The sequence below is a fragment of the Bombina bombina genome, chromosome 6, assembly GCF_027579735.1.
Source record: "Bombina bombina isolate aBomBom1 chromosome 6, aBomBom1.pri, whole genome shotgun sequence".
In the NCBI taxonomy this organism is placed as follows: domain Eukaryota; kingdom Metazoa; phylum Chordata; class Amphibia; order Anura; family Bombinatoridae; genus Bombina; species Bombina bombina.
In genome coordinates this window covers 1100871465-1100897126 of record NC_069504.1, presented here as the reverse complement: position 1 = coordinate 1100897126, position 25662 = coordinate 1100871465, and the positions used below count along the sequence as shown (strand labels likewise).

The following is a 25662-nucleotide window of genomic DNA, read 5'->3' as shown; positions in this document are numbered from 1 at the left end:
AGAGAGAAAAAGAGAGAGAAAGAGAGAAAGAGAAAAAAAGATAGAGAAAGAGAGAAAAAGAGAAAAAGAGAGAAAGAGAGAAACACACTGTTTCTTACTGTTCTGTGAATGGTCGTTTGTGCCATATCTGTAGGTATCTTAGACTTGATGATGAAATCTGTGGGCAGAGCTTTCTTGAATTGTATTTCATGTCCAGTGCTCATACATCTGAAATAAAGGCAGCCCATATGCTTGTTTGCGATCTTGTATAGATATAACACACAGATCCAGAAGTTTGTCGAAGCACAAATTCACAAACCTCATCACACTTTCACTACTCACTTTAGAGATTTAAAAATGGTTCTGGCTTCTGCTATACATACCATTCTAAACAGGCCACAGACAACTCTGGCTGACCGTATGTAACCTTAGATTTCATTGTAGTGTGGTCAACCATCTCAAGAAAGCACGATTGTCTGCTTACCCTCTAATGGCTATCTAGGAGGTAAACATAAATTTTGAAGAGGATTGATATGCTCATTGATGTTCCAGTCAGTAGAAAGGGCCACATCGGTGCTGATCTGAATGGTGACAGTAAACAATGCTTTACCTTTTCCTTGTCAGCATTAGCTCCTAATCTTTGGCTTGAGTATGAGTATTTATGCACTCATGGTGGTTGGGAGTGTTGCTGTGACCTTTGAAGCTTTGCGATGGTTCCAGTTTCCTTCCGAATATTCTATGCTACAGAACCCTTCCTCTCAAGCAATACTGATCTTGCACACCATTGTAAGTCTTTGTGAGACATACTCTGTCCCAAATAATGATAACACGGAGAAGAGGAGTGGGCTGGCCATGAATCCAGTTGATCAACAATCAACCAGAAATCTTTAAAGCAAAGATATGTCAGATTGTTGGCATTCACATTCAATATCTTGTAAGTGGATGTATGGTATTATTTCTACTGCTATAGCACACTTATATTAACTTTCATATCCATTTAGCTATCTTAGTGACAAATAAAACACACGCAATTTGGGGAGCTTTTTAAACCATATAACTCCTATGAACTAAAACCCTGACCATATGATCCCTCATAATTCCAAGATGCTCCTATTTATAATTTTAAAACATATCCAACATACATAGATTAAAATGTTTATTACTAAGGTTATAAATAAATATATGGTTTAGTTATTTTTCCCCCCCAAGAGGTAAGATCCTAAATAGGACTCCAATATAAGCTTTGAGGGTCATTTTCTAATAAAAATATATGTATATACACTGGGGTTCAAAAGTTTGGGGTCACTTAGACATTTCCTTATTTTCCCATTAAAACATACATGAAATGAGTTTGAATAGGAAATATAGTCATTGACAAGGTTAGAAATAATTAATTTTAGGTGTAATAATAAAAGGTGCCCTTCAAACTTTAGTTTTGTCAAAGAATCCACCATGTGCAGCAATTACAGCCTTGCAGATCTTTAGCATCTAATTGTCAATTTTTTGAGGTAATATGAAGAGATTTAACCCCATGCTGCTTAAAGCACCTCCCATAAGTTGGATTGGCTTGATGTGCACTTCTTACGTACCATATGGTTAAGCTACTTCCACAGCCACTCAATAGGGTAGAGAACTCTGTGACCATACAGGCAACTCCATTAGACAGAATACCAGCTGACTGCTTCTTCCCTAAAGAGTTATTGTATAGTTTTGCTGTGTTTTGAAACATTGTCCTATTGTAGGAGGAAATTGGCTCCAATCAAGCTTTGTACACAGGGTATGGCGTTGTGTTGCACAATGGAGTGATTGCCTTCCTTCTTCAAGGTCCCTTTAAAGGTGTATAAATAACCGACTTTAGCACCCCCAGACCATCACATTGCCTCCACCATGCTTGACAGATGGTTTCAAGCACTTCTCCAGCATCTTTTTGTCTGCATCTCACGGATGTTTTTTTGTGATCTAAAAACCTCAGACTTTAGATTTGTGCATAACACTTTTTTCCCAATCTTCCTCTGCCTAGTACCTATGTTCTTTTGCCCATCTTAATATTTTCTTGTTATTGTCCAGTCTAAGCCACGTAGCATTCCAGACACCTTCCTAGGTATATCTTCAACCAAAAATATTATGGGAACGAAGCAAATTTGCTAAAAGAAATAAATTGGAAACTTTTTAAAAATTGATCTCCAGGCCGTTAGGCGCCCAACCCACCAGAAAAAAACAAAAAAACTTACATTTGGAAGTAATGCAATGTGCTACATTTCCCCCTGATCCAAATGCACCTGGATGCCTACGTAGAGAGCGGGTGTGACCGCTCTCTACGTCACAGGCAGTTGAAAGCCAGAACTTTAAAAGGGGTGGAGAAAGGACCAGTAAATAGTTACAAATAAGATAATAATTAAGTGACTTTAGTAAACATATTGGTAACCTAACTATTGCAAGAAGCTCACATTTACCATCACTTGTCACTCAAAATTTTAGAAAGGAAAAACAAAAAGAACTGATAAGACAGAAAGAAAATAATAAAATGATCACCATAATTTTTGTTAAACCCCCCAAAAAATTCTTAAACAGTTTCAGAAGGAACAAAGGCAACGACGGGGGCACGTTCTCTCAGTATGATCATCATCATCTCATGGACCTCATTGTCATGGCAGAAGCGTCCAAAAATATTACAAGCCCTGAGTCAAAAAGAGAATACACAGCAAAGAGCAGGTTTGATTAAATTCATTTCTTGGCTGCTCTTTTCTGCTCTCGTGAATTTTTCATTGTAGTCTTTAGCTACTTAAACATGGGGTTAAACAATGATGGGTAGAAATTCTAATACATTTATAATGCTAAGTCTGATGGGTAGAAATTCTAATACATTTATAATGCCAAGTCTGATGGGTAGAAATTCTAATACATTTATAATGCCAAGTCTGATGGGTAGAAATTCTAATACATTTATAATGCTAAGTCTGATGGGTAGAAATTCTAATACATTTATAATGCCAAGTCTGATGGGTAGAAATTCTAATACATTTATAATGCCAAGTCTGATGGGTAGAAATTCTAATACATTTATAATGCTAAGTCTGATGGGTAGAAATTCTAATACATTTATAATGCCAAGTCTGTACATTATAAATGAATTAGAATTCTACCCATCAATGTTTTACCCCATGTTTAAGTAGCTAAAGACTACAATGAAAAATTTATGAAAACAGAAAACATTATTTTAACACAAAAACAAACCAATGGAGGCAACATGGCTTCTGGCTCCTAATGTTTTGCATTATTCAACACTGAAATATATAAACCTCTAAAAAAATACAGAAAACAGGCTGTTTTTGCTTAATTCTTTTGGTATTTTATGTTGAAGAGAAACCTAGGTACGTGTTTGGAGTACTACATGGCAGGAAATACTGTGTGTTGTAGGATAGTGTGTGTGTTGTATGAGAGTGTATGCCGTCTGTGTTGTAGGATAGTTGTGTGTGTGTTGTATGAGAGTGTATGCGGTCTGTGTTGTAGGATAGTGTGTGTTTGTTGTATGAGGTCTGTGTTGTAGGATAGTTGTGTGTGTGTGTGTGTTGTATGAGAGTGTATGCGATCTGTGTTGTAGGATAGTTGTGTGTGTGTTGTATGAGAGTGTATGCGGTCTGTGTTGTAGGATAGTGTGTGTTTGTTGTATGAGGTCTGTGTTGTAGGATAGTTTGTGTGTGTGTTGTATGAGAGAGTGTATGCGATCTGTGTTGTAGGATAGTAAACCCAAATTATTTTGAATAGAGCATGCAATTTTAAAACAACTTTCTAATTTACTCCTATTATCAATTTTCTTTGTTCTCTTGCTATCTTTATTTGAAAAGGCAGAAATTAAAGCTTTGAAGCCTATTTTTTGTTCGGTACCCTGGATAGGGCTTGCTGATTGGTGCCTGCATTTAGCCATTCAAACAGCAAGCACAACCCAGGTCCTCAACCTAAAATAGGCCAGCTCCAAAGCTTTTATTCCTGCTTTTCCAAATAAAGATAGCAAGAGAACGAAGAAAAATTAATAGAAGTAAATTAGACAGCTGCTTAAAATTGCATGCTCTATCCGAATCATGAAAGAAAAAGAAAAAATGGGTTTAGTGTCCCTTTAAAGGGACACTAAATATATCATCCATTTAATAGAACATTTTAAAGCATAATATTGCCAGATTTTGCTGTAATTACATCTACCAAACAATTCTTTTTCCCACAACCCAAAAGGGACGGGAAGCCTAGTGTGAATACTTCAGTGTACAGGACCATGCTATATAGAGCTCACATTAGAGCAGCCTATGATTGGCTACAGCAAGAGATCAGGAATGTAAATTTCCCCTGACTTTTTTAAGGTGTATCCTTAAACTGGTCCAAAATAGCAAATGACAGCTTTAAAGACTTAGAATACAAAAAGGGATTTTTTTTTGCTTGCAATGCAGTGACTAATTGGCTATGTGCGCGCGGGTATGTGTGCGTATGTTTATGTGTGTATGTATATGTGCAGGGCCGTCTTTAACACAGGGCAAAAGGGGCAGCTGCCCAGGGCCCAGTCTCTGTTGAGGGGCCCAAGAGTCCTTAAAAAAAATAATATGTTTTTAAAAACTGTGCCAGATCGTGCCGGTGTCATGTGACATGCCAAGCTATTGCCATGCGCTGTTTTAGATGTGCACTGTGCAGCACTGAATGCAAAGCCCTAACTCAGTATCCAGCCATTCCCACTGCATCAGAAAAGGTCCTACTGGGGTTACCACTGTTACCAGGTAACTGCTCTGGTGTTGGGGATTGTTTCTGGGTAGGGCTGACTGTAGGCACATGCAGCAGAAAGCTGGAGCGGCAGGCACATGAGGATTTGAGCATCTGTGCAGCTGCATACACTGCTCTCTTCAGTCTTGAGGCTGTATGACATCTCTCACTGTATCCATGCAGCCTTGGGCAGACAGCATCCAGTCTGCTGGTCCCCTTAGCCCTGCTCTTTCTGCTGTGGCCCTAAGATCAATTAACTGAAGTTTAAGGGAACAGTGCTTTGTAGAAAGGTGTCAGTGGGAAGAATAAGTGAGTGCACACACACGCTCCTCCCTATGCAGCATTGTCTAGTGCAGGGTGAGAGGGAACTTGTTCCTAGCATAGAAGTGACATGTGCTGCTGTATAGTGTCATGCTGATACTTCACACATTAATGTAAGGTTTATTTTTATAGTTTTTGTTTTCTCTCTGTCTCAGATTTTACAGCTTCCCATAGTAGTTCTGCTGTTTCAGTCAGTAAACTTATAATTGTCTGCACCTCCATGCTTCCTCCTCAGGTCTTTAACTTGCTTTGCTCCTGTTGGCTGCCCTAAATCTCTTTAACCAGCTAAACTCACACTCAAAATAATATTAAATGAATCCACAGTGGAGGAATTTATATATTTATTTACTTATTAATACTAATTAGATCCAGTTTTGCATATTGCAATTTATTTCATTTTTTTTAAAATGATTAGCCCAGCAGTGATGATCCACCGCTGGGCTAATAATTTTGAAAACAATTATAAAATAAATTGGATTTAGTTGTTTTTGGGATGTTGGGGTGGAGAGCGAAATTGCATGGGGTGGGTGGGCCAAGAAATGTTTTGCCCAGGGTCCAGTCAATATTAAAGACGGCCCTGTATATGTGTGATTATATATATATATATATATATATATATATCTCAAAATAAAATAAGCATGAATAAATACACTTCACTGTCCTTTTATACTCTTTGCCCTGGATATCATTCACTGAAGTTCTAAAATGATAGTCTAATCCAAAATGCATCTTTAGAACACCCTGTCCTTTTAGATAGGGTCAGGACATCTCTAGATCTGAAAGTTGTACAAAACAGCACTTTCTATCTAGAACATAACAGTTTAAAGGGATACGAAACTCAACATTTCTCTTTCATGAGCATACAATTTTAAACTACTTTCCAATTTACGTCTATCATCATACTTGCTTCATTCTCATGGTATCTTTTGTTAAAGCAGCAATGCACTACTGGGAGATAACTGAACACATTGGGTGAGCCAATTACAAGATGCATATATGTGCAGTCAACAATCAGCTGCTCGCTCCCAGTAGTGCATCGGTGCCCCTTGGCCTACCTAGCTATGCTTTTCAACAAAGGATGCCAAGTGAACAAAGCAAATTAAATAATAGAATTTGAAAGTTTGAAAAAAAGATTACATGCAAACCATGAACATTTAAAAACGGTACTTTACCCTTAAGGTAGGTATTCACGGGTAAATAGTGCAAGAACCGTTTCCTACGCAAGTGTGCAATAAACTTGCAGTTAAAAAGGCACATCAGACAGTCACAGAGGCTCCCTCACTAGGTGCATTGTAAGATAATACAGCTGATAATAGAAATAGACAATGATAGTTAAATATTAGTTTCATTGATAAAGATACCTTTACACAAAATGGCAAAGACAAAACACAACCAAGAATAAAAAAGTGTGGTCAGTTTTATTGGTCTAAAAAAAGTCACTTTTGCATTTTTCAAATCAAACAGAAATATTTAATTATATCATTTTATAAGCACCATAGAGCACACATCACTCCAGCAAGCTTACAAAAAAATGATCCTGATCTAAAACACAAACCCAATAATTTTAAATAAAACACATTTTCCACTGCATCTTCTGAAGTAAAGCATCCTTTTTGGAAATGGCTAGGTCCATCCAATAAGTGTGCTTGACATCTTGCTAACCATTTACCTAAAAACTCTGAACCTCACAGTTTACTCAGCCTTCTGCTTTCTTGAAGTGGAATATCCATGTTACTGATCACAATAAGCAAAAGATGTGTTTGTAGTAGCAGTTAGAACACTATGTGATGTAGACATGGGTATTACTGCCGATATGTCACACAATATGTGCTTGTTCTGCATGTGTGAACCACAATGCACACTCATACCACATCCATATAGACTGTTTGTGAAAGGAGCATATAAATATATGCATATGATTAAAAGAAGATGCATTATTCGTTGCAATAAATTCCCCTTCACCAAAGAACAAAACATAGGAATAAACCTTTGTTTAAAAAAATTAAACAATTTTTTTGCTATTTGTACTTTATGCAGAAAACGTAGCAATACACTGCCTATCCAATCAATCTAAACAAAATGCTGTTACCACTGTCCAAGCACTCAGCCTAGAAAAAGACAAAAACACCTGTTCAGCAAACCCTCTTTTTTAAAATCTAAAAATACAAAATAAACATTGGGAGCAAGTGATATCAGTACCGCTGTGCAGTTAAAAGGATATGAAACCCAAACATTATCTTTTGTGATTCAGACAGAACATAGTATTTAAAAAAAAAAAAAAAAAAAAAAATCAATTTTTGCTTCATTCTTTTGGTATTCTATGTTGAAGAGAAAGCTAGTTACGTGTTTGGAGTACTACATGGCAGGAAATACTGTGTGTTGTAGGATAGTGCGTGGTTGTTGTATGAGAGAGTGTATGCGTTCTGTGTTGTAGGATAGTGCGTGGTTGTTGTATGAGAGAGTGTATGCGGTCTGTGTTGTAGGATAGTGCGTGGTTGTTGTATGAGAGAGTGTATGCGGTCTGTGTTGTAGGATAGTGCGTGGTTGTTGTATGAGAGAGTGTATGCGGTCTGTGTTGTAGGATAGTGCGTGGTTGTTGTATGAGAGAGTGTATGCTGTCTGTGTTGTAGGATAGTGCGTGGTTGTTGTATGAGAGAGTGTATGCTGTCTGTGTTGTAGGATAGTGCGTGGTTGTTGTATGAGAGAGTGTATGCTGTCTGTGTTGTAGGATAGTGCGTGGTTGTTGTATGAGAGAGTGTATGCGGTCTGTGTTGTAGGATAGTGCGTGGTTGTTGTATGAGAGAGTGTATGCGGTCTGTGTTGTAGGATAGTGCGTGGTTGTTGTATGAGAGAGTGTATGCGGTCTGTGTTGTAGGATAGTGCGTGGTTGTTGTATGAGAGAGTGTATGCGGTCTGTGTTGTAGGATAGTGCGTGGTTGTTGTATGAGAGAGTGTATGCGGTCTGTGTTGTAGGATAGTGCGTGGTTGTTGTATGAGAGAGTGTATGCGGTCTGTGTTGTAGGATAGTGAGTGGTTGTTGTATGAGAGAGTGTATGCGGTCTGTGTTGTAGGATAGTGCGTGGTTGTTGTATGAGAGAGTGTATGCGGTCTGTGTTGTAGGATAGTGCGTGGTTGTTGTATGAGAGAGTGTATGCGGTCTGTGTTGTAGGATAGTGCGTGGTTGTTGTATGAGAGAGTGTATGCGGTCTGTGTTGTTGGATAGTGCGTGGTTGTTGTATGAGAGAGTGTATGCGGTCTGTGTTGTAGGATAGTGCGTGGTTGTTGTATGAGAGAGTGTATGCGGTCTGTGTTGTAGGATTGTGTGTGTTGTAAGAGAGAGTGTATGCGGTCTGTGTTGTAGGATTGTGTGTGTTGTATGAGAGAGAGTGTATGCGGTCTGTGTTGTAGGATTGTGTGTGTTGTATGAGAGAGAGTGTATGCGGTCTGTGTTGTAGGATTGTGTGTGTTGTATGAGAGAGAGTGTATACGGTCTGTGTTGTAGGATTGTGTGTGTTGTATGAGAGAGAGTGTATACGGTCTGTGTTGTAGGATTGTGTGTGTTGTATGAGAGAGAGTGTATACGGTCTGTGTTGTAGGATTGTGTGTGTTGTATGAGAGAGAGTGTATACGGTCTGTGTTGTAGGATTGTGTGTGTTGTATGAGAGAGAGTGTATACGGTCTGTGTTGTAGGATTGTGTGTGTTGTACGAGAGAGAGTGTATACGGTCTGTGTTGTAGGATTGTGTGTGTTGTACGAGAGAGAGTGTATACGGTCTGTGTTGTAGGATTGTGTGTGTTGTACGAGAGAGAGTGTATACGGTCTGTGTTGTAGGATTGTGTGTGTTGTATGAGAGAGAGTGTATACGGTCTGTGTTGTAGGATTGTGTGTGTTGTATGAGAGAGAGTGTATACGGTCTGTGTTGTAGGATTGTGTGTGTTGTACGAGAGAGAGTGTATACGGTCTGTGTTGTAGGATTGTGTGTGTTGTATGAGAGAGTGTATGCGGTCTGTGTTGTAGGATTGTGTGTGTTGTATGAGAGAGAGTGTATACGGTCTGTGTTGTAGGATTGTGTGTGTTGTACGAGAGAGAGAGTGTATGCGGTCTGTGTTGTAGGATTGTGTGTGTTGTATGAGAGAGTGTGTATGCGGTCTGTGTTGTAGGATTGTGTGTGTTGTATAATAGTGTGTGTGTGTGGTGTGTTATTACCATTTACAACACTTAAGTTTTTTTTACAATCAGGAATAAGGTACGCACACATTTTAGTCACTTTTATCTTGTTGTAAAATACTTCAGACATTTTCAGACCAAGGATAAAAATAGGTTTGCAAAAGGTATGAGGTATCATGGCACTGGATCTTGGGGAAAAATGTTTGAAGAACCCTGGTCTATCTGAATCATGAAAGACAAATTTTGGGTTTCATGTTCCTAGTGATCCATTGTAGCTCCTGGAGTGTGTTAATTGTTTTCATTTTTTTTTTTTATTTGACATAGCTGCCTTTGCCTGTTGTATATCCATCTATACTGTATAGATAATATAGAAAGTTTAGAAGAAATCAATTTCCCACTGGGGTGGGTGACAAAGAAGGAAAAAAAAAAAATTTTTTAGCAAGTTTCTAATTTACTTCTATTATCTTTTTTTCGTCGTTCTCTTGCTATCTTTATTTGATAAAGGCATCTAAGCTTTTTTTTGGTTCAGGCCTCTGGACAGCACTTGTTTATTGGTGGATGAATTTATCCACCAATCAGAACAACCCGGGTTGTTCACCAAAAATGGGCCGGCATCTAAACGTACATTCTTGCATTTCAAATAAAGATACCAAGAGAATGAAGAACATTTGATAATAGGAGTAAATTAGAAAGTTGCTTAAAATTTCATGCTCAATCTGAATCACGAAATAAAACATTTGGGTTCAGTGTCCCTTTAAAGAGAACCATCTGAGACTGGGATAAAACAGGGGCCAATAAAGCTATTTAGCTTCATTTATGTATTTAGCAAATGTATTGCTAATGAAGAATAGACCACACAAATGACTTGCATAGTAATAAGCTAAGCAGCAAACAAAACAAACACACTGATGCAGCCTCAGGAGGCAAAAAACAAGTTACAGGTATTGAATAAAATAAAGCTGTTATTTCAGTGTTTGTTTCACAAAGCAATCAATAAAAACAAACATTTCTGTTTTACTACTAACATGTTAGAGAGCGGATCATTAACCCACATAGTAGATAAGGATGAGCCAGGTTTAAAAACAACAACTATTCCATTTTCATAAAAATCAGACAGATCTGTAGCACAGAAAGTAAGCATAAGGTGGCTGTATTCTTTTTAAGCTCTATTCCTATTCACTCCCAGGCTAAAAAACAACAACTATACAGACATCTGGTGCTGGAACCTCACATAGTGCTCTGTTCAAAACTGAGGCTTAAACCAACAATCAATTAAACAGGGGCTAAGCACCAGGTCATTATCCTGTCACAGGGTCCCTGCGCTTTTGTTACGCAAGAGAATAGAATTTATAGAATGAGATCTTCCATATCAATCAAAGATCTAATTTATGGGAAACATGAAGTTCCATCTTCTTTATCTTGATAAAAATGCATCAACACCGTAATATCTGTACTTTTATTTTCTCTTATAGAATAGAACCTCTTTAAAAAAAAAAAAAAAAAAAAAAAAAGGAGATAAATATCTGCGCTCAGGCACCACTAACACCTTCTAAGCATACCCTGGGCCTTATTTAGCAGATCTACAGCTTACCTTGGTTATCAAGAGCAATTAGCAGGCACGTGTGCATCAATTAGAATGCACATGGTAGCTCTTGCACATCAAAATAGGAAGATGGTTATAAATAAAACACAAAGAAATGGATCACAATCAAAAACCTTTTGATCTGATGTTTTGGTTAAAATATGGTAATTCAAGAGGGGGGGTAGAAATCAGTGAATGCAAATAGAAACCACCTAAGAAACACAGGATTTACAACAATGAGGTCACTGGCAGTGAAATGGTTATCTTGGATCAGTACAAGGTTTCATTCAGCAGGGCTTTGTTGTAGAGGCTGGGCAGCCTGCAGATGGGTATGTGGGGGCTGGGATGAAGGAGATCTCGGCTACAGCATCACAAGATGAAGATTTTGTTTGCCTGAGCATCATAACTCAAACTGTTTCATTATTAATTATAAAATCTGCATATCCGCAATGGAGACATTTACTATGCAAAAAAAAAAAAAAAAAAGAGAGAGTGTGAGCTGCTTTGCAAAAAAGCTCAGACAAATGATAAAAATATTATCTGTACTCAAGTGTCAGAGATAACTGGAATTGCTCACAGCCTAGTTATGCAGAATATGGCCTTTTCCATCTGCCACTTTGTTTCACATAAAAAAGATACAGACATCACCAGCTAAAGGTTAATTCAGCTATTACAGTAGCGCTTATCTAGATCTAATCATTCCTGTTGCAATCAAAGTACACGATGTGTTTGACAGAAGCAAACTCTATGAAGCCAATGGTGATGGACTAAATTCTAAATCGTATGTGAAGAAAAATGTTATTTCTGTCTCTAATGGTTTATGATTGACCCCTAGAATGGGTTTCACCTCGGGCTCAAATGTGCTACTAGTTTTGTTTTTATTCTATCGACACCATACTTTATATGCCCATAAAGTAACTCACCCAGCAAGATGCAGTGCTATGCATAATAGGTGCCTTTATTGTATTAAAGGAACATGAACCCCACTTTCATAATTCAGAGAGAGCGTGCAATTTTAAACCACTTTCTAATTTACTTCTTTTATCAATCTTCTTTCTTTTGGTATCTTTTGTTGAAAAGCAGGGACATAAGCTCAGGAGCATGTTTGTGTCTGCAGCACTATATGCCAGCAGATTTGCAACAATGTTATCGATTTGCAAGAGCACTAGGTGGCAGCACTGTTTCCTGCCATATAGTGCACCCGACACCTACCTAGGTATCTCTTCAACACAAGAATATCATGGGAACGAAGCAAATTTGATACTAGAAGTAAATTGGAAACTTTTTTTTTTAAATTGTATTCTCTGAATCACAAAAAGGGTTTGTTTTTTGGGGGTTTCATATCCTTTTAGCTATTAGATCCCATGTTTATTTCTCCATAGCTACCCTCCTCATGCACAACACAATGACAGCCAGTTACATTACTGACGTACAAACCAGACCGTTTGTCAGTGTGTAATAATCACACAATAACTTGTCCTGAACACATCTGACACTAATGTCATCCCTTCTCAGTTCAGTGTAGATCTGGAAACACTGAGTGTTTAAGTTTAGGACTATAATATACAGAAAGTTATTATTTGTAATCTATTTCTTTATTTTACACTCCCGCCTCATCTGATAACTCTCCAGCAGCAAACTCTATAAACACAACACCGTAACAGAAGACACTGATCCATACACTGTATCTTTAATCCTAGCCTCAAGGCTACCTATTTAATAACCTAAACTGGCAATTAACTACACCCACAACATTACACCACAGTCATCACGTTTGTACTGCGTTTCGCTCTTATCCCTGATGTGTAACATAGACACTATCCCATCTGCAATGTGTACTTTTTGTACATAGGGTGCCATTAACATCTCATACCACCTTACAGAGCTATCAGCTTTATTTTTAATAGACAGAGAAATCTCTTATCTTGCAAAGCTTTTAAGGTGGACGCTCCATCCCTCATGTTGGTACCACAATCCCACACTGTGCATATTGACAGTTACCATACAACTCTCATTTACTACAGCCACCCTGTGTAGATCAGTTGCTTGCTTTGTGTATGCTAAATAAAGTACACACATGCAAGTCCCATCTTGTAGCTTTCATGCCTCAGACAGACCCCAACCCTAAAATGTGGTGCTCCCTGTTGTACCTCCCATCCAGCCAATTGTTTACCTCATTTATAATCACCACAGTGCCACTCTGTAGTTTACCTTATATACATCATGCATACCTTACATACACTACAATGTCACAGTGAGTCTAATCCCCCTTATATCACAATATGGCGCTCGAGCGTACCCTATATATCTCATGCATACCATAAAGGTCTGGTCCAACGGACCCAAGTAGCACTTGACAAGAAGCAGCGCTCCAGCGACTGAGTCAGTCACTGTCAGACCCAGACCACTCCTGTCCTCTGTCTCCGTGGGGGAAGTCACAGGCACCCAGCACCATAATCTCATCATACCACGTACACTATGTATCTCACCCATAGCACATATAGCCATCCCTTATGTCACACTGCCACACTCTTTTGTACCCGATATATCAAATACCACATACACTCACCACTATGTCACACTGCCACACTCTTTTGTACCCGATATATATCATAAATACCACATACAGTCACCCCTATGTCACACTGTGGCACTCAAGTGTACCCTAAATATCTCACATATACCACATATAGTCACCCTTAAAAAAGGTGCTGCATGGCTCTCTAGATTGCCATTTCTCCTACATACCACATTAGCACTCTTAATAACTGATAGTAATATAGTGACCCCTATAACATACTGGAGGGCTCTTTAGAGTACCCTATAATAAAATATATATATATATATATATATATATATATATATATATATATATATATATATATATATATATATATATATATATATATATATATATATATATATATATATATATATATATATATATATATATACACACACACCACATATAGTGACCACTAGAAGACAATGTGGGGTACCCTATACATACCACCACATACAGTGACCCCTATGCAATGCTGCAGTTAATTCTATACACCTTATACAGTCAAACCGATGCCACACTGTAGCACTCTATAGTGTACAATATATAGCTCATACAAATACCACATAGTCACCCTTATAACATACTTAGACACTCTCTAGGTTACCCTATACATCTCATACAAATACCACATATAGTCCCCTTTATAACATACTGACACTCTCTAGCTTACCCTATACATCTCATACATACCACATATAGTCCCCCTTATAACATACTGAGACACATAGCTTACCCTATACATTTCATACATACCACATATAGTCCCCCTTATAACATACTGAGACACTCTCTAGCTTACCCTATACATCTCATACATACCACATATAGTCCACTTTATAACATACTGAGACACTCTCAAGGTTACCCTATACATCTCATACAAATACCACATATAGTACCCTTTATAACATACTGACACTCTCTAGCTTACCCTATACATCTCATACATACCACATATAGCCCCCTTATAACATACTGAGACACCCTCTAGCTTACCCTATACATCTCATACATACCACATATAGTTCCCCTTATAACATACTAACACTCTCTAGCTTACCCTATACATCTCATACATACCACATATAGTTCCCCTTATAACATACTGAGACACTCTCAAGGTTACCCTATACATCTCATACATACCACATATAGTTCCCCTTATAACATACTGAGACACTCTCTAGCTTACCCTATACATCTCATACATACCACATATAGTCCCCCTTATAACATACTGACACTCTCTAGCTTACCCTATACATCTCATACATACCACATATAGTCCCCCTTATAACATACTGACACTCTCTAGCTTACCCTATACATCTCATACATACCACATACAGTCCCCCTTATACTGAAATACATAGCTTACCCTATACATCTCATACATACCACATACAGTCCCCCTTATAACATACTGAGATACTTAGCTTACCCTATACATCTCATACATACCACATACAGTCCCCCTTATAACATACTGAGATACATAGCTTACCCTATACATCTCATACATACCACATACAGTCCCCCTTATAACATACTGAGATACATAGCTTACCCTATACATCTCATACATACCACATACAGTCCCCCTTATAACATACTGAGACACATAGCTTACCCTATACATCTCATACATACCACATACAGTCCCCCTTATAACATACTGAGATACATAGCTTACCCTATACATCTCATACATACCACATACAGTCCCCCTTATAACATACTGAGATACATAGCTTACCCTATACATCTCATACATACCACATACAGTCCCCCTTATAACATACTGAGACACTCTCTAGCTTACCCTATACATCTCATACATACCACATACAGTCCCCCTTATAACATACTGAGACACTCTCTAGCTTACCCTATACATCTCATACATACCACATACAGTCCCCCTTATAACATATTGAGACACATAGCTTACCCTATACATCTCATACATACCACATACAGTCCCCCTTATAACATATTGAGACACTCTCTAGCTTACCCTATACATCTCATACATACCACATACAGTCCCCCTTATAACATACTGAGACACTCTCTAGCTTACCCTATACATCTCATACATACCACATACAGTCCCCCTTATAACATATTGAGACACTCTCTAGCTTACCCTATACATTTCATACATATCACATATAGTCCCCCTTATAACATACTGAGACACTCTCTAGCTTACCCTATACATTTCATACATATCACATATAGTCCCCCTTATAACATACTGAGACACTCTCTAGCTTACCCTATGCATCTCATACATACCACATATAGTCCCCTTTATAACATACTGAGACAATCTATAGATTACCCTATACATTTCATACATACCACATATAGTCCCCCTTATAACATACTGAGACAATCTATAGATTACCCTATACATCTCATACATACCACATATAGTCCCCCTTATAACATACTGAGACACTCTCTAGCTTACCCTATACATCTCATGCATACCACATATAGTCCCCCTTATAACATACTGAGACACTCTATAGCTTACCCTATACATCTCATACATACCACATATAGTCCCCCTTATAACATACTGACACTCTCTAGCTTACCCTATACATTTCATACATACCACATATAGTCCCCCTTATAACATACTGATACACATAGCTTACCCTATACATCTCATACATACCACATATAGTCCCCCTTATAACATACTGAGACACATAGCTTACCCTATACATTTCATACATACCACATATAGTCCCCCTTATAACATACTGATACACATAGCTTACCCTATACATCTCATACATACCACATATAGTCCCCCTTATAACATACTGATACACATAGCTTACCCTATACATTTCATACATACCACATATATTCACATTCTAGTTTACCATGTCCAGGTAAAGCTGTCACACTGTGGCACTCGTGTACCCTATATATTGTATACATATCACATGTGTCCTATATATCTCTACACATATAATTACTCCTATAACACACTGCGGGCTCCCCAGGGTACCTTATAAAATCATATACTACATCACACTATATTAGACCGCCTCACCAGCCCCGGGCTCACTTACCTGACAGCTCATCGGGTTCCAGACCACTGTCAGCGTCAGTCCCGCAGATCACGAAGTAATGAGCAAGGCGGCAGGGGGTATTAGCCGAGCCGGCAGCCGTGCAGCTCACCCCGCTCATCTTGCCTAGCAGAGAATGACCTGAGGAAGAAGATGATGGAGGATACAGGCTGGGGAGAAAGCACCAGGGTGCAGCAGTAGGCTTAACGCCAGCCTCCCGCAATACACTCGGCGGCGGTCATGGTGTCCCAGGTACGGTTGATCTCTTCGCCTCTCTGTCACATACAGAACACCGGCGCAGTAACCGTTCACCTGAACGGAGTAACACACTCGTGCACTGACAAGCCCGACCTCTTTCTCGCGCCCGCGCGTATAACAAGCACCTCCCATATCCTAATTCCTGAAGAATTCCCACTTTGTCCTGTTGTGTGCGCGCATGTCCGCTGGGTCGCTTCTGATCCCGGGGTTACAGCGAAATCTCGTATAGTTCAATTATATCCGCCGTGTGACTCTTAGCTCGCCTGCCAGATACAATTCCCCATCCGTTATCGTCTTGTAAAGGGACGTAAAACAATTTATATTAGCAGTACTACATTGTGTATATATCTGCATTGCAAAACCTCTGCGCACAAAGTGATTTTTTTTAAACTCTGTAGGGGTGCTATACCTTGTACTTCTAATAGTCACTTTTGTCCCTTATATTTACCTCTTTTAATATCACCCCTTTGTTATACTGTAGGGCACCCTAGTGTACCCCCATATGTTATGCAACCTCTTATATAAACACATCCCTATCTCATACTGTATACTCTGTGTACCCCCATACATTATACCTACCCCTTATAGTCACTTGTGTCCCTTACATTTACCTCTTTTAATAACACCCCTTTATTATACTGTAGGACACTAGTGTACCCCCATATGTTATACATCCTATAGTCACTTGTGTTCCTTATATTTACCTCTTTTAATAACACCCCTTTCTTATACTGTAGGACACTAGTGTACCCCCATATGTTATACATCCTATAGTCACTTGTGTCCCTTATATTTACCTCTTTTAATAACACCCCTTTCTGATACTGCAGTACTCTGTAGTGTACCCCCATACATTATACCTACCCCTTATAGTCACTTTTGTCCCTTTATTATACTGTAGTGCACTCTAGTGTACCCCCATATGTTATACCTACCTCTTATAGTCACTTTTGTCTCTTATATTTACCTCTTATAAACACTCCCCTCTCTCATAATGTATACTCTGTGTACCCCCATACATCATTATACCTACCTGTTACAATCACCTTTGTTCCTTATATTTACCTCATATAATCACACCCCTTTCTGATACTGCAGTACTCTATAGTGTACCCCCATATATTATACCTACCGCTTATAGTCACTTATGTGTGATATTTACCGCTTATAATCACACCCCTTTATGGTACTGAAGTACTCTCTAGTGTATCTACCCATGTATGTGCGGAGCATAAGAACATCTGAATTTGAGGGTGAAACTGATAGTCCTCTAACCCAGGAACTAATGTTAAAGTGCTGAACTTTTTTTTTACTTGAAGTCAGAATTAAATGTTCATGATTCAGACAGAGCATTCAATTTAAACCAACTTTCCAAATTACTTCTGTTATCAAATTTGCTTTATTTTCTTTCTATCATTTGTTGAAGACTAAAGCTAGGTAGGCTCAGGAGCATGCCAGTTGCAGTTCATTAAGGCGTTGCTTTTTGGTAATTAGAAGGCCGCTAAATGCCGCTGCACACCACACGTGTATTATGCCCAGCAGTGAAGGGGTTAATTAGGGAGCTTGTAGGGAGCTTTTAGGTTTAATTTTAGCTTTAGTGTAGTGTAGTAGACAACCCAAATTATTGATCTAGGCCCATTTTGGTATATTTAATGCCACCATTTCACCGCCAAATACGATCAAATTAAACAAAAATGGTAAATTTTTCACAATTTTAGGTTTCTCACTGAAATTATTTACAAACAGCTTGTGCAATTATGGCATAAATGGTTGTAAATGCTTCTCTGGGATCCCCTTTGTTCAGAAATAGCAGACATATATGGCTTTGGCATTGCTTTTTGGTAATAATAAGGCCGTTAATAATAGTAATATGCCCAGCAGTTAAGGAGTTAATTAGGTAGCTTGTAGGGTTAATTTTTAGCTTTAGTGTAGAGATCAGCCTCCCACCTGACACATCCCCCTCAAACAGCTCTCTTCCCTTCCCCCACCTCACAATTGTCACCGCCATCTTAATAATAGAAGTAAATTAGAAAGTCGTTTAAAATCTCATTTGCAAGCACATTTTTGCGCTACTGGCCATTAGCACACAACATGCATTTCTTTTAAAATAAAAAATATTTGCCCCCAAAAATAGTTTTTTTTTTACTTTTTTATATGTAACATTTGTTTTCTGTAGTGTAGCTGCCCCCCCCCCCCCCCCCCCCGAACAATCTACATCCCTCCCCCTCCCAGATCCCTTACTAAGCAATGGAGATACCCCTTCATCTCCATCCGGTTTTTATTTCACTTACATGCATATCATGATCGCTTCCAGCACTTCAAACAACAGAGGACGTACCAGGTACGTCAATTGTCATTAAGGGGAGTATTTTCTATGACGTACCTGGTACGTCCTCTGTCATTAAGGGGTTAATATTGACAGTGCTAACAAAGGTGGTTTAGCCATTTGTGGCTCAATGGGAGCAGTACACGTGCGTTTGGAGGTGCATAGCACCCCAAATAGGGCTAGATTACAAGTAGCTAGTTATTGCTACAGCGTGCTCACGGTAGAAATTAGCGCTTATAAAATTGACTAGAGATCCGATCTCTCGTTAATTTTATAAATGTGCTCCAAATTACAGTGTAGTGTATTTTATGAAAACATAACAATTGTAGCATTTTTATTTTTTAATAAAATAACTGCACTAGGCAGTATTTTGGGGGGTAAAGTTGGTGGTAGTGGGGTGTTGGAAAAAAAAACAGCACGGAAAAGTGCCTTTACATTGCGGTCTATGGGAACTGGGTGTAACCAGTAAATATATATATATGTATATGCTTATACACATATATATTTATGTGTTAATATGTGTGTATACGCATATGAACACATAAAAATATATGTACAGGTATATAGTCATATATATATATTTACAATTTGCTGCCATTGCTGTGCGACTTATCCCCTTCGCTGCGCTAGTTCTCAGGCTGTGTCTCATGGCATGAGAATGAGGCTCCCATTGTAGCCTATGGAAGCGCACTCTTGAGAGCGCAATGCTTCCCATTATCGTGCACTGGTGGGTAGTACTAAGTGGAGCGCAAATATCGCTTTCACGAAAGCTATATTTAGCGCTACACTTGTAATCTGGCCCATAACCATCTTTGGAGCTTGCATTTGTCTGTAGGAGCCTATGACAGAAGTGTTTGCAACTATGGTATAACATTGCTATAAACATTGTTGCAAACACTGCTGCCAGGTGACTAAAGACACGTGCACACTCCTGAACTCATCTAGAGTTATTCTTTATCAAAGGATACCAAGTAAAATAAGTAAAATTAAAAATAGAAGTAAATTAGAAAGTCGTTTAAAATCTCATTTGCAAGCACATTTTTGCGCTACTGGCCATTAGCACACAACATGCATTTCTTTTAAAATAAAAAAATAACATTTTGACTATTTTATTGTAAGTTTAATCACCCTTTAATGAGTTAAACAAACAGAGTCAACATTAAAGCTTCATGGTTCAGATAGAGCATTCACATTTACTTCTCTTATCAAAAGGTTTGTTCTCTTGGTATCCTTTGTTTAAAAGAATACTTACAGTAGGTAGTCTCGGGAGCAGCAGTTTACTACTGGGAGGTAGCTGTTGATTGGTTGCCACACAAATATGCCTTTTGTCATTGGCTCACCATATATTTTTAGCTAGCTCCCAGTATGCATTGCTTTTTTGGAGCTGACTATGGGCTGAAACGGGGTTTATCGCGGATGTTTGCACGTCTCAGGTTTATCTCTTGTATTACAAGTTGAAAGTAAACGAGATGCTTGAGCGCAATTTAAGTTAACGCGCATCAGGATATCACGTCATCAGAGCTCTGGTTAACGGTTTTGCAAAAACAAAAAAGTGTCAAAAAACACATGAAAAATAAATTTAAAAATACAGTTACACTCATAATAACACTGTCTGATAATTATTAAAAAAAATATATTGCACAAAAAAGTCTCAGGTGTTAGAAAAAAAAAAAGGCAGGCAAAGTGCTTTAACATAGAGGTACGTACATATTCATTTCAAAATATGTGTATAATATATATATATAACAGCTATGATTACGGCTTAAGCCGAAACATGTCAGCAATGGGGTACGTGGGTGACCACTTCTCCACCTAAGCCCTGAGGTTTATGCTTTTCCTAACATCCGTTGTTGCATTGCATTTTATCACCTAATAAAGGACATTTGCATTTTTGAAAAACCTTCTGGTGCCTACGCTTTTCTTTTCTCTTATGAATATATATATATATATATATATATATATATATATATATGTGTGTGTGTGTGTGTGTGCAGGGCCGCCATCAGGGGGTGACAGGGGTGACTCCTGTCAGGGGCCCAATGGGCCAGGGGGCCCCATGAGGTAAGAAGAGCTATATTTCAACCAAAAAAAATTACATTTTGGCAGCCACCAGTGAGTACTACAGCAGAGTGCTATTGAGCATGGGAAATATTATTACAAGGAGTAAAGTATTGGCATTTGAGAGGATTTCTGAGTGTGCACTAAACCACTATGCACAGTGTGAGACAGACTTTGCACTTAAGTTTGTACAGTGTGTGCCTGAGTCAGACGGCAGATCACTTTCATTTGCAGAGGGGGTAGAACTTACTTAGTAAATGTTTTTTATTTCTTTGTGCAATTTTGGATTGTAACTTCAGTGTGGTAGTAGTTTTATTGTGGGGCCAGGGGTACATAAAAACAAATTTTTTAGCAATATGCAGCAGTGTATTTATGATTATTTGACAATGCTGTAGAAATTCTATATTTAAAGCCATGCAGAAATGTTTCCTCCTTAATACACAAATGGTAGGTGCCCTTTTGGCAGATATGAGTTTTTTTTATTAATATATATATTTTAATTACATTGCAGTTTACTGCCCCTTTATGCAAGGACTTTCCAGATGCAGGGAGGCATTTTATCTAAGATTTTTACATCTGCATGACATTTTATACTCTCAGACTAAGATTGCTCAGTGTTTGAGACAGGTTAACTTAACACTGTTCAGTTTACACTACAGCTGACTTAATTTTGAAATACATACAAACAAGCCTAAATCCTGCATTTAACCAGATCTAATGGTATGAGACTGAGTACCACAGCTTATGGTTCCACCAAGACCATATAGAGTACAGCATTTTCAAAATCTATAAGTACAGCTGACAGATGGGAACATTTGTACACCATGCTCTTGGTTGGGGAACATGGGTGGGAAAAAAAACATATGTCAACCTTTCAAAAGTACTTTTCTTCATCTAGCCATCTACCCAGATCATTAATGTACAATTTTGAATTCAAATAATTATTTTTGTTTGCACATTTACAAATATGATTCTTTAAAAAGTGATCTCTTCAGTTTCTCACAGGACAGTACATGTTCTTTATTTGGTAGCAGCCCTAAAGGACATAGAAACATTTAACATACCACCTTAACGTAGATAGGGGCTAATAACTTATGATAAGCTAAACTTGATGAATGCCCCTGCTAGCTCCGGTTGATCCCTATCACACGTATATATATACAGGTAGCCCTCAGTTTACGCCGGGGTTAGGTTCCAGAAGGAATGGTTGTAAATCGAAACCGTTGTAAATTGAAACCCAGTTTATAATGTAAGTCAATGGGAAGTGAGGGAGATAGGTTCCAGGCCCCTCTCAAAATTGTCATAAGTAACACCTAATACATTATTTTTAAAGCTTTGAAATGAAGACTTTAAATGCTAAACAGCATTATAAACTTAATAAAATAATCACACAACACAGAATATATAATTAAACTAAGTTAAATGAACAAAAACATTTGCTAAACAGCATTATAAACCTAATAAAATAATCACACAACACAGACTTCACTTGCATTTTTCTGCAAACAGTTATTTCTATGCATTCCAATCTGGATTGATTTATAGACAGGAAAATCTTGTTCTTTTGAAATCTTCTCGATAGCTCAGGTCTGGTTAAACTGATTAATTTCAGCTTGCTTGGCTTTGCTGCAACACAAGCGGACAGCTTCACCTACTGGCTATTTTAATAAATGCACTGCTTCTCAATGCTTTTCAATAGCAGTCACATGACTGGAAAAAAAGGTTGTTATTCTGAAACGGTGTAAATTGAACCGTCGTAAAACGAGGGCCACCTGTATTTAAGTTTCATTGTACTACACTGCCTGAGTTATGTTTTTCTTATTCCCTTTTCTCTTTTTTTTTTGTGTGTGTCTCCTCCCCTCCTAAAGGTATGTGGTTTGAGTTTCTCATTTATGGTTGCCACAACGCTTATCTGAATGGCTGAATGGATGTGTTTTATTTTGGGGTACCGTTGCTTCTTCAGTGAGATATGAAAAGTGTCACATTAGCTGTTATAAAAATTAAATTACTCTCCCAGCAGAGCAGGTCCGGTAAATTTACTTAGTAGATTCTGACCCACACTTCCCACTATAGTTTGTCTCCCTGACATATAAGGATTCTCACACAGTCACAAAGGTTATGACTACCAGCTCACTGGGCATTATTTTTTATTTTAGGATATATAGGCTTACTAAGTAGAGATTGCCTGTTTGTTGTGTTTATTTAAATATGTTCACACATGGTTAACCTGAGATTATTTAACAGACACTGGAGTCACATTGGCTGTTGTAAAACTTTACTCTCCCGTCAGAGCCAGTCCGGTAAATTTCCTTAGTAGCTTTCGACTCGCACTTCTCACATGTTGCTTAAACCTAGATATCGTTACTGCAGCTAATGCCGTAAAAATTAACGCCACTGTTAAGACAGACCCTATACGTTTAGTATCTGAACCTACTCTACCAGTAAGCTCACTTCACAAAGTATATTCATCATCTCTTTTTTAGTGGCGACCGTCTAGGACATCATGTTTAGTTATCTCACATGAGGACTTAGCTCCACTTAAGTGGCCGGTTTAATCTAAGATCACTAGAGGATGGTATTCAGCAGGCTTATTATAACTGAACATGCTCTATCTACATTGGTTGGTACTTACATTAGGGCCCTAGCTCCATTTAACTGCTGAGGTTGTATATACATGTGTTTATATACATAGTAGTCAGGCCTGTGTATGTTTTCTACTGTTAACAATTGTACTTTTTAATGTTGGTTTTTGCTAAGTTCTGAGTTCTATGTTATAATATACAGTGGAATCATATGTTCATTATATATAGATATTTACATATTCCTTAAACCCTTGTATATTCCTAGCTCCTTGCGAAAGTAATAATGATGCTTTTTTTTTTTCTAAATTACCTTACTAATCCAATGTAGATCTAAGTAACAAAGGTACCTAAACTCCTTATTATACTACATATATGCCTAATATGCTCCTACTGTTGGCAGCCGTAACAGTTGGTCTAATGATTTTAATTTAATGAAAGGGTAGTTTGAAATATTTTTATATCTGTACCTATAGTGACCTAGTTTTTGCTGTCTGGTTTATTCGTGTACACTCTAGGCTTCTCTTTAACTCGCCTTGTGCCATAGTTAGACTCCCATTACCTTGGTATTAATATATCCATGCTTAACTCCACTCTACATGGTCTATATCGTCTCAGGAAAATACACTTATAGATACTAAGCCTTACCAAAACTAATTTTTATGCAAATGGTTATAGTGCCTCCGCCATACTACCTTGTAACAACCTCCTACGTGACATGGAATCATTACTATCTACCTTCAATGTACACATTTACAACTTCAATTATAAACCCCAGTGATAGCAGTCTCCTCAAGATTCCTTCCGGTGTTGCAGCTAATCCTTTTCTAATTTCCATACCTAACATTTATAATGATATACTACTGGGTTTGCAGCCGGGACCTCAGTGTATTATCGTCTAGTTTAATATTAGATAGAGTTAACAGTGATATAACTCAGTTGCTATACACTATATAGAGCATTATTGAATAGATGCTATCACACCGGTATATCCAGGGCTCTTTTGGCATCTCATATGTATTAGAAACACCTTATTTTGTTCATTTTTATACCCTGACCAAGCTAGGTTCCGCCCTATTAGGCATATAAACAGCAGGTCCTTCCTTTGAAGCCTACCCTTGTAACTACATAACGCGACCTTCACTAACTCCCTCCGCTTTACTATTCTAGTATCCTACGTGGCTCCGCTCCCCATTCCCTCCCCCATTCCACTTTGAGTGGCTCTTGCCTGCTGAACTTCCTTTCCCCCTTCCCCGCTAATTTGGTCTGAAAGCGACCAAACAAAATTTAATCCACGTTTGTCCCAATTTCACTAGAATAAATACATTTATAAATGTTCACCATGGCAATGTGGAAATCATATTTTCCATATATAAAATTTAAAAATGAGGTTCCATTTTCCTTTATTGATATACTAGTTAAGCATGTCTTACAATACTACTTATATTCGCTAGATACTTATTGTAAATCTCTTTATCCTCACTGTTGGCAGTATGAACCTTAGACATAGCTGTATAATTCATTGTTATTGTATTTATGTTCTTCCAGAGACACACAGAATTTATGCCCAGATTTGCTGTATCACTACTTCTTTTCTATGTGTATGGGTAAATAATATATGTATCATTGTCTTATTCTCACTGTCATTGGATTAATATTTTATGTACTATTTCTCATAACCTCAATAAAAATATAATTAAAAAAAAATAATAATAAAAAAAATGATCTCTTACTTTCTGCAATTTATTTTATCATGCATGTCACACACTGCTGATTTAGGGGATGCAATGTGCAGAAATTTTACCTCCTGTGAGTGTTTCTGTGAGTGTCTGTGTTTATGTCTTTGTGATTTTGTTTGTGCCTTTTTATGTATTTTTTTCTGTGGGTCTCTGTGAGGGTGGGTGTGTATGTATTTGTGCATTTTCTGTGGATGTCTGTCAGGGTGTGTGTATGTCTTTGTGTGTTTTCTGTGGATGTTTTAGTGAGGG

The 25662-nt window shown here is 38.0% G+C and overlaps 1 protein-coding gene across 3 annotated transcripts in view; it reads right to left on the bottom strand.

Moving 5' to 3' along the window:
- DENND5B (DENN domain containing 5B) overlaps positions 1 to 16783 on the bottom strand; it is a 254424-nt gene extending 237641 nt beyond the window's left edge. For all 3 annotated transcript variants that reach the window (XM_053719025.1, XM_053719026.1, XM_053719027.1), the window contains exon 1: positions 16457 to 16783. In XM_053719025.1, the coding sequence (XP_053575000.1) occupies positions 16457 to 16574 (118 nt within the window). In that variant the 5' untranslated portion in view covers positions 16575 to 16783. The remainder of the gene's footprint in view (positions 1 to 16456) is intronic.
- Positions 16784 to 25662: the final 8879 nt, after the last annotated feature.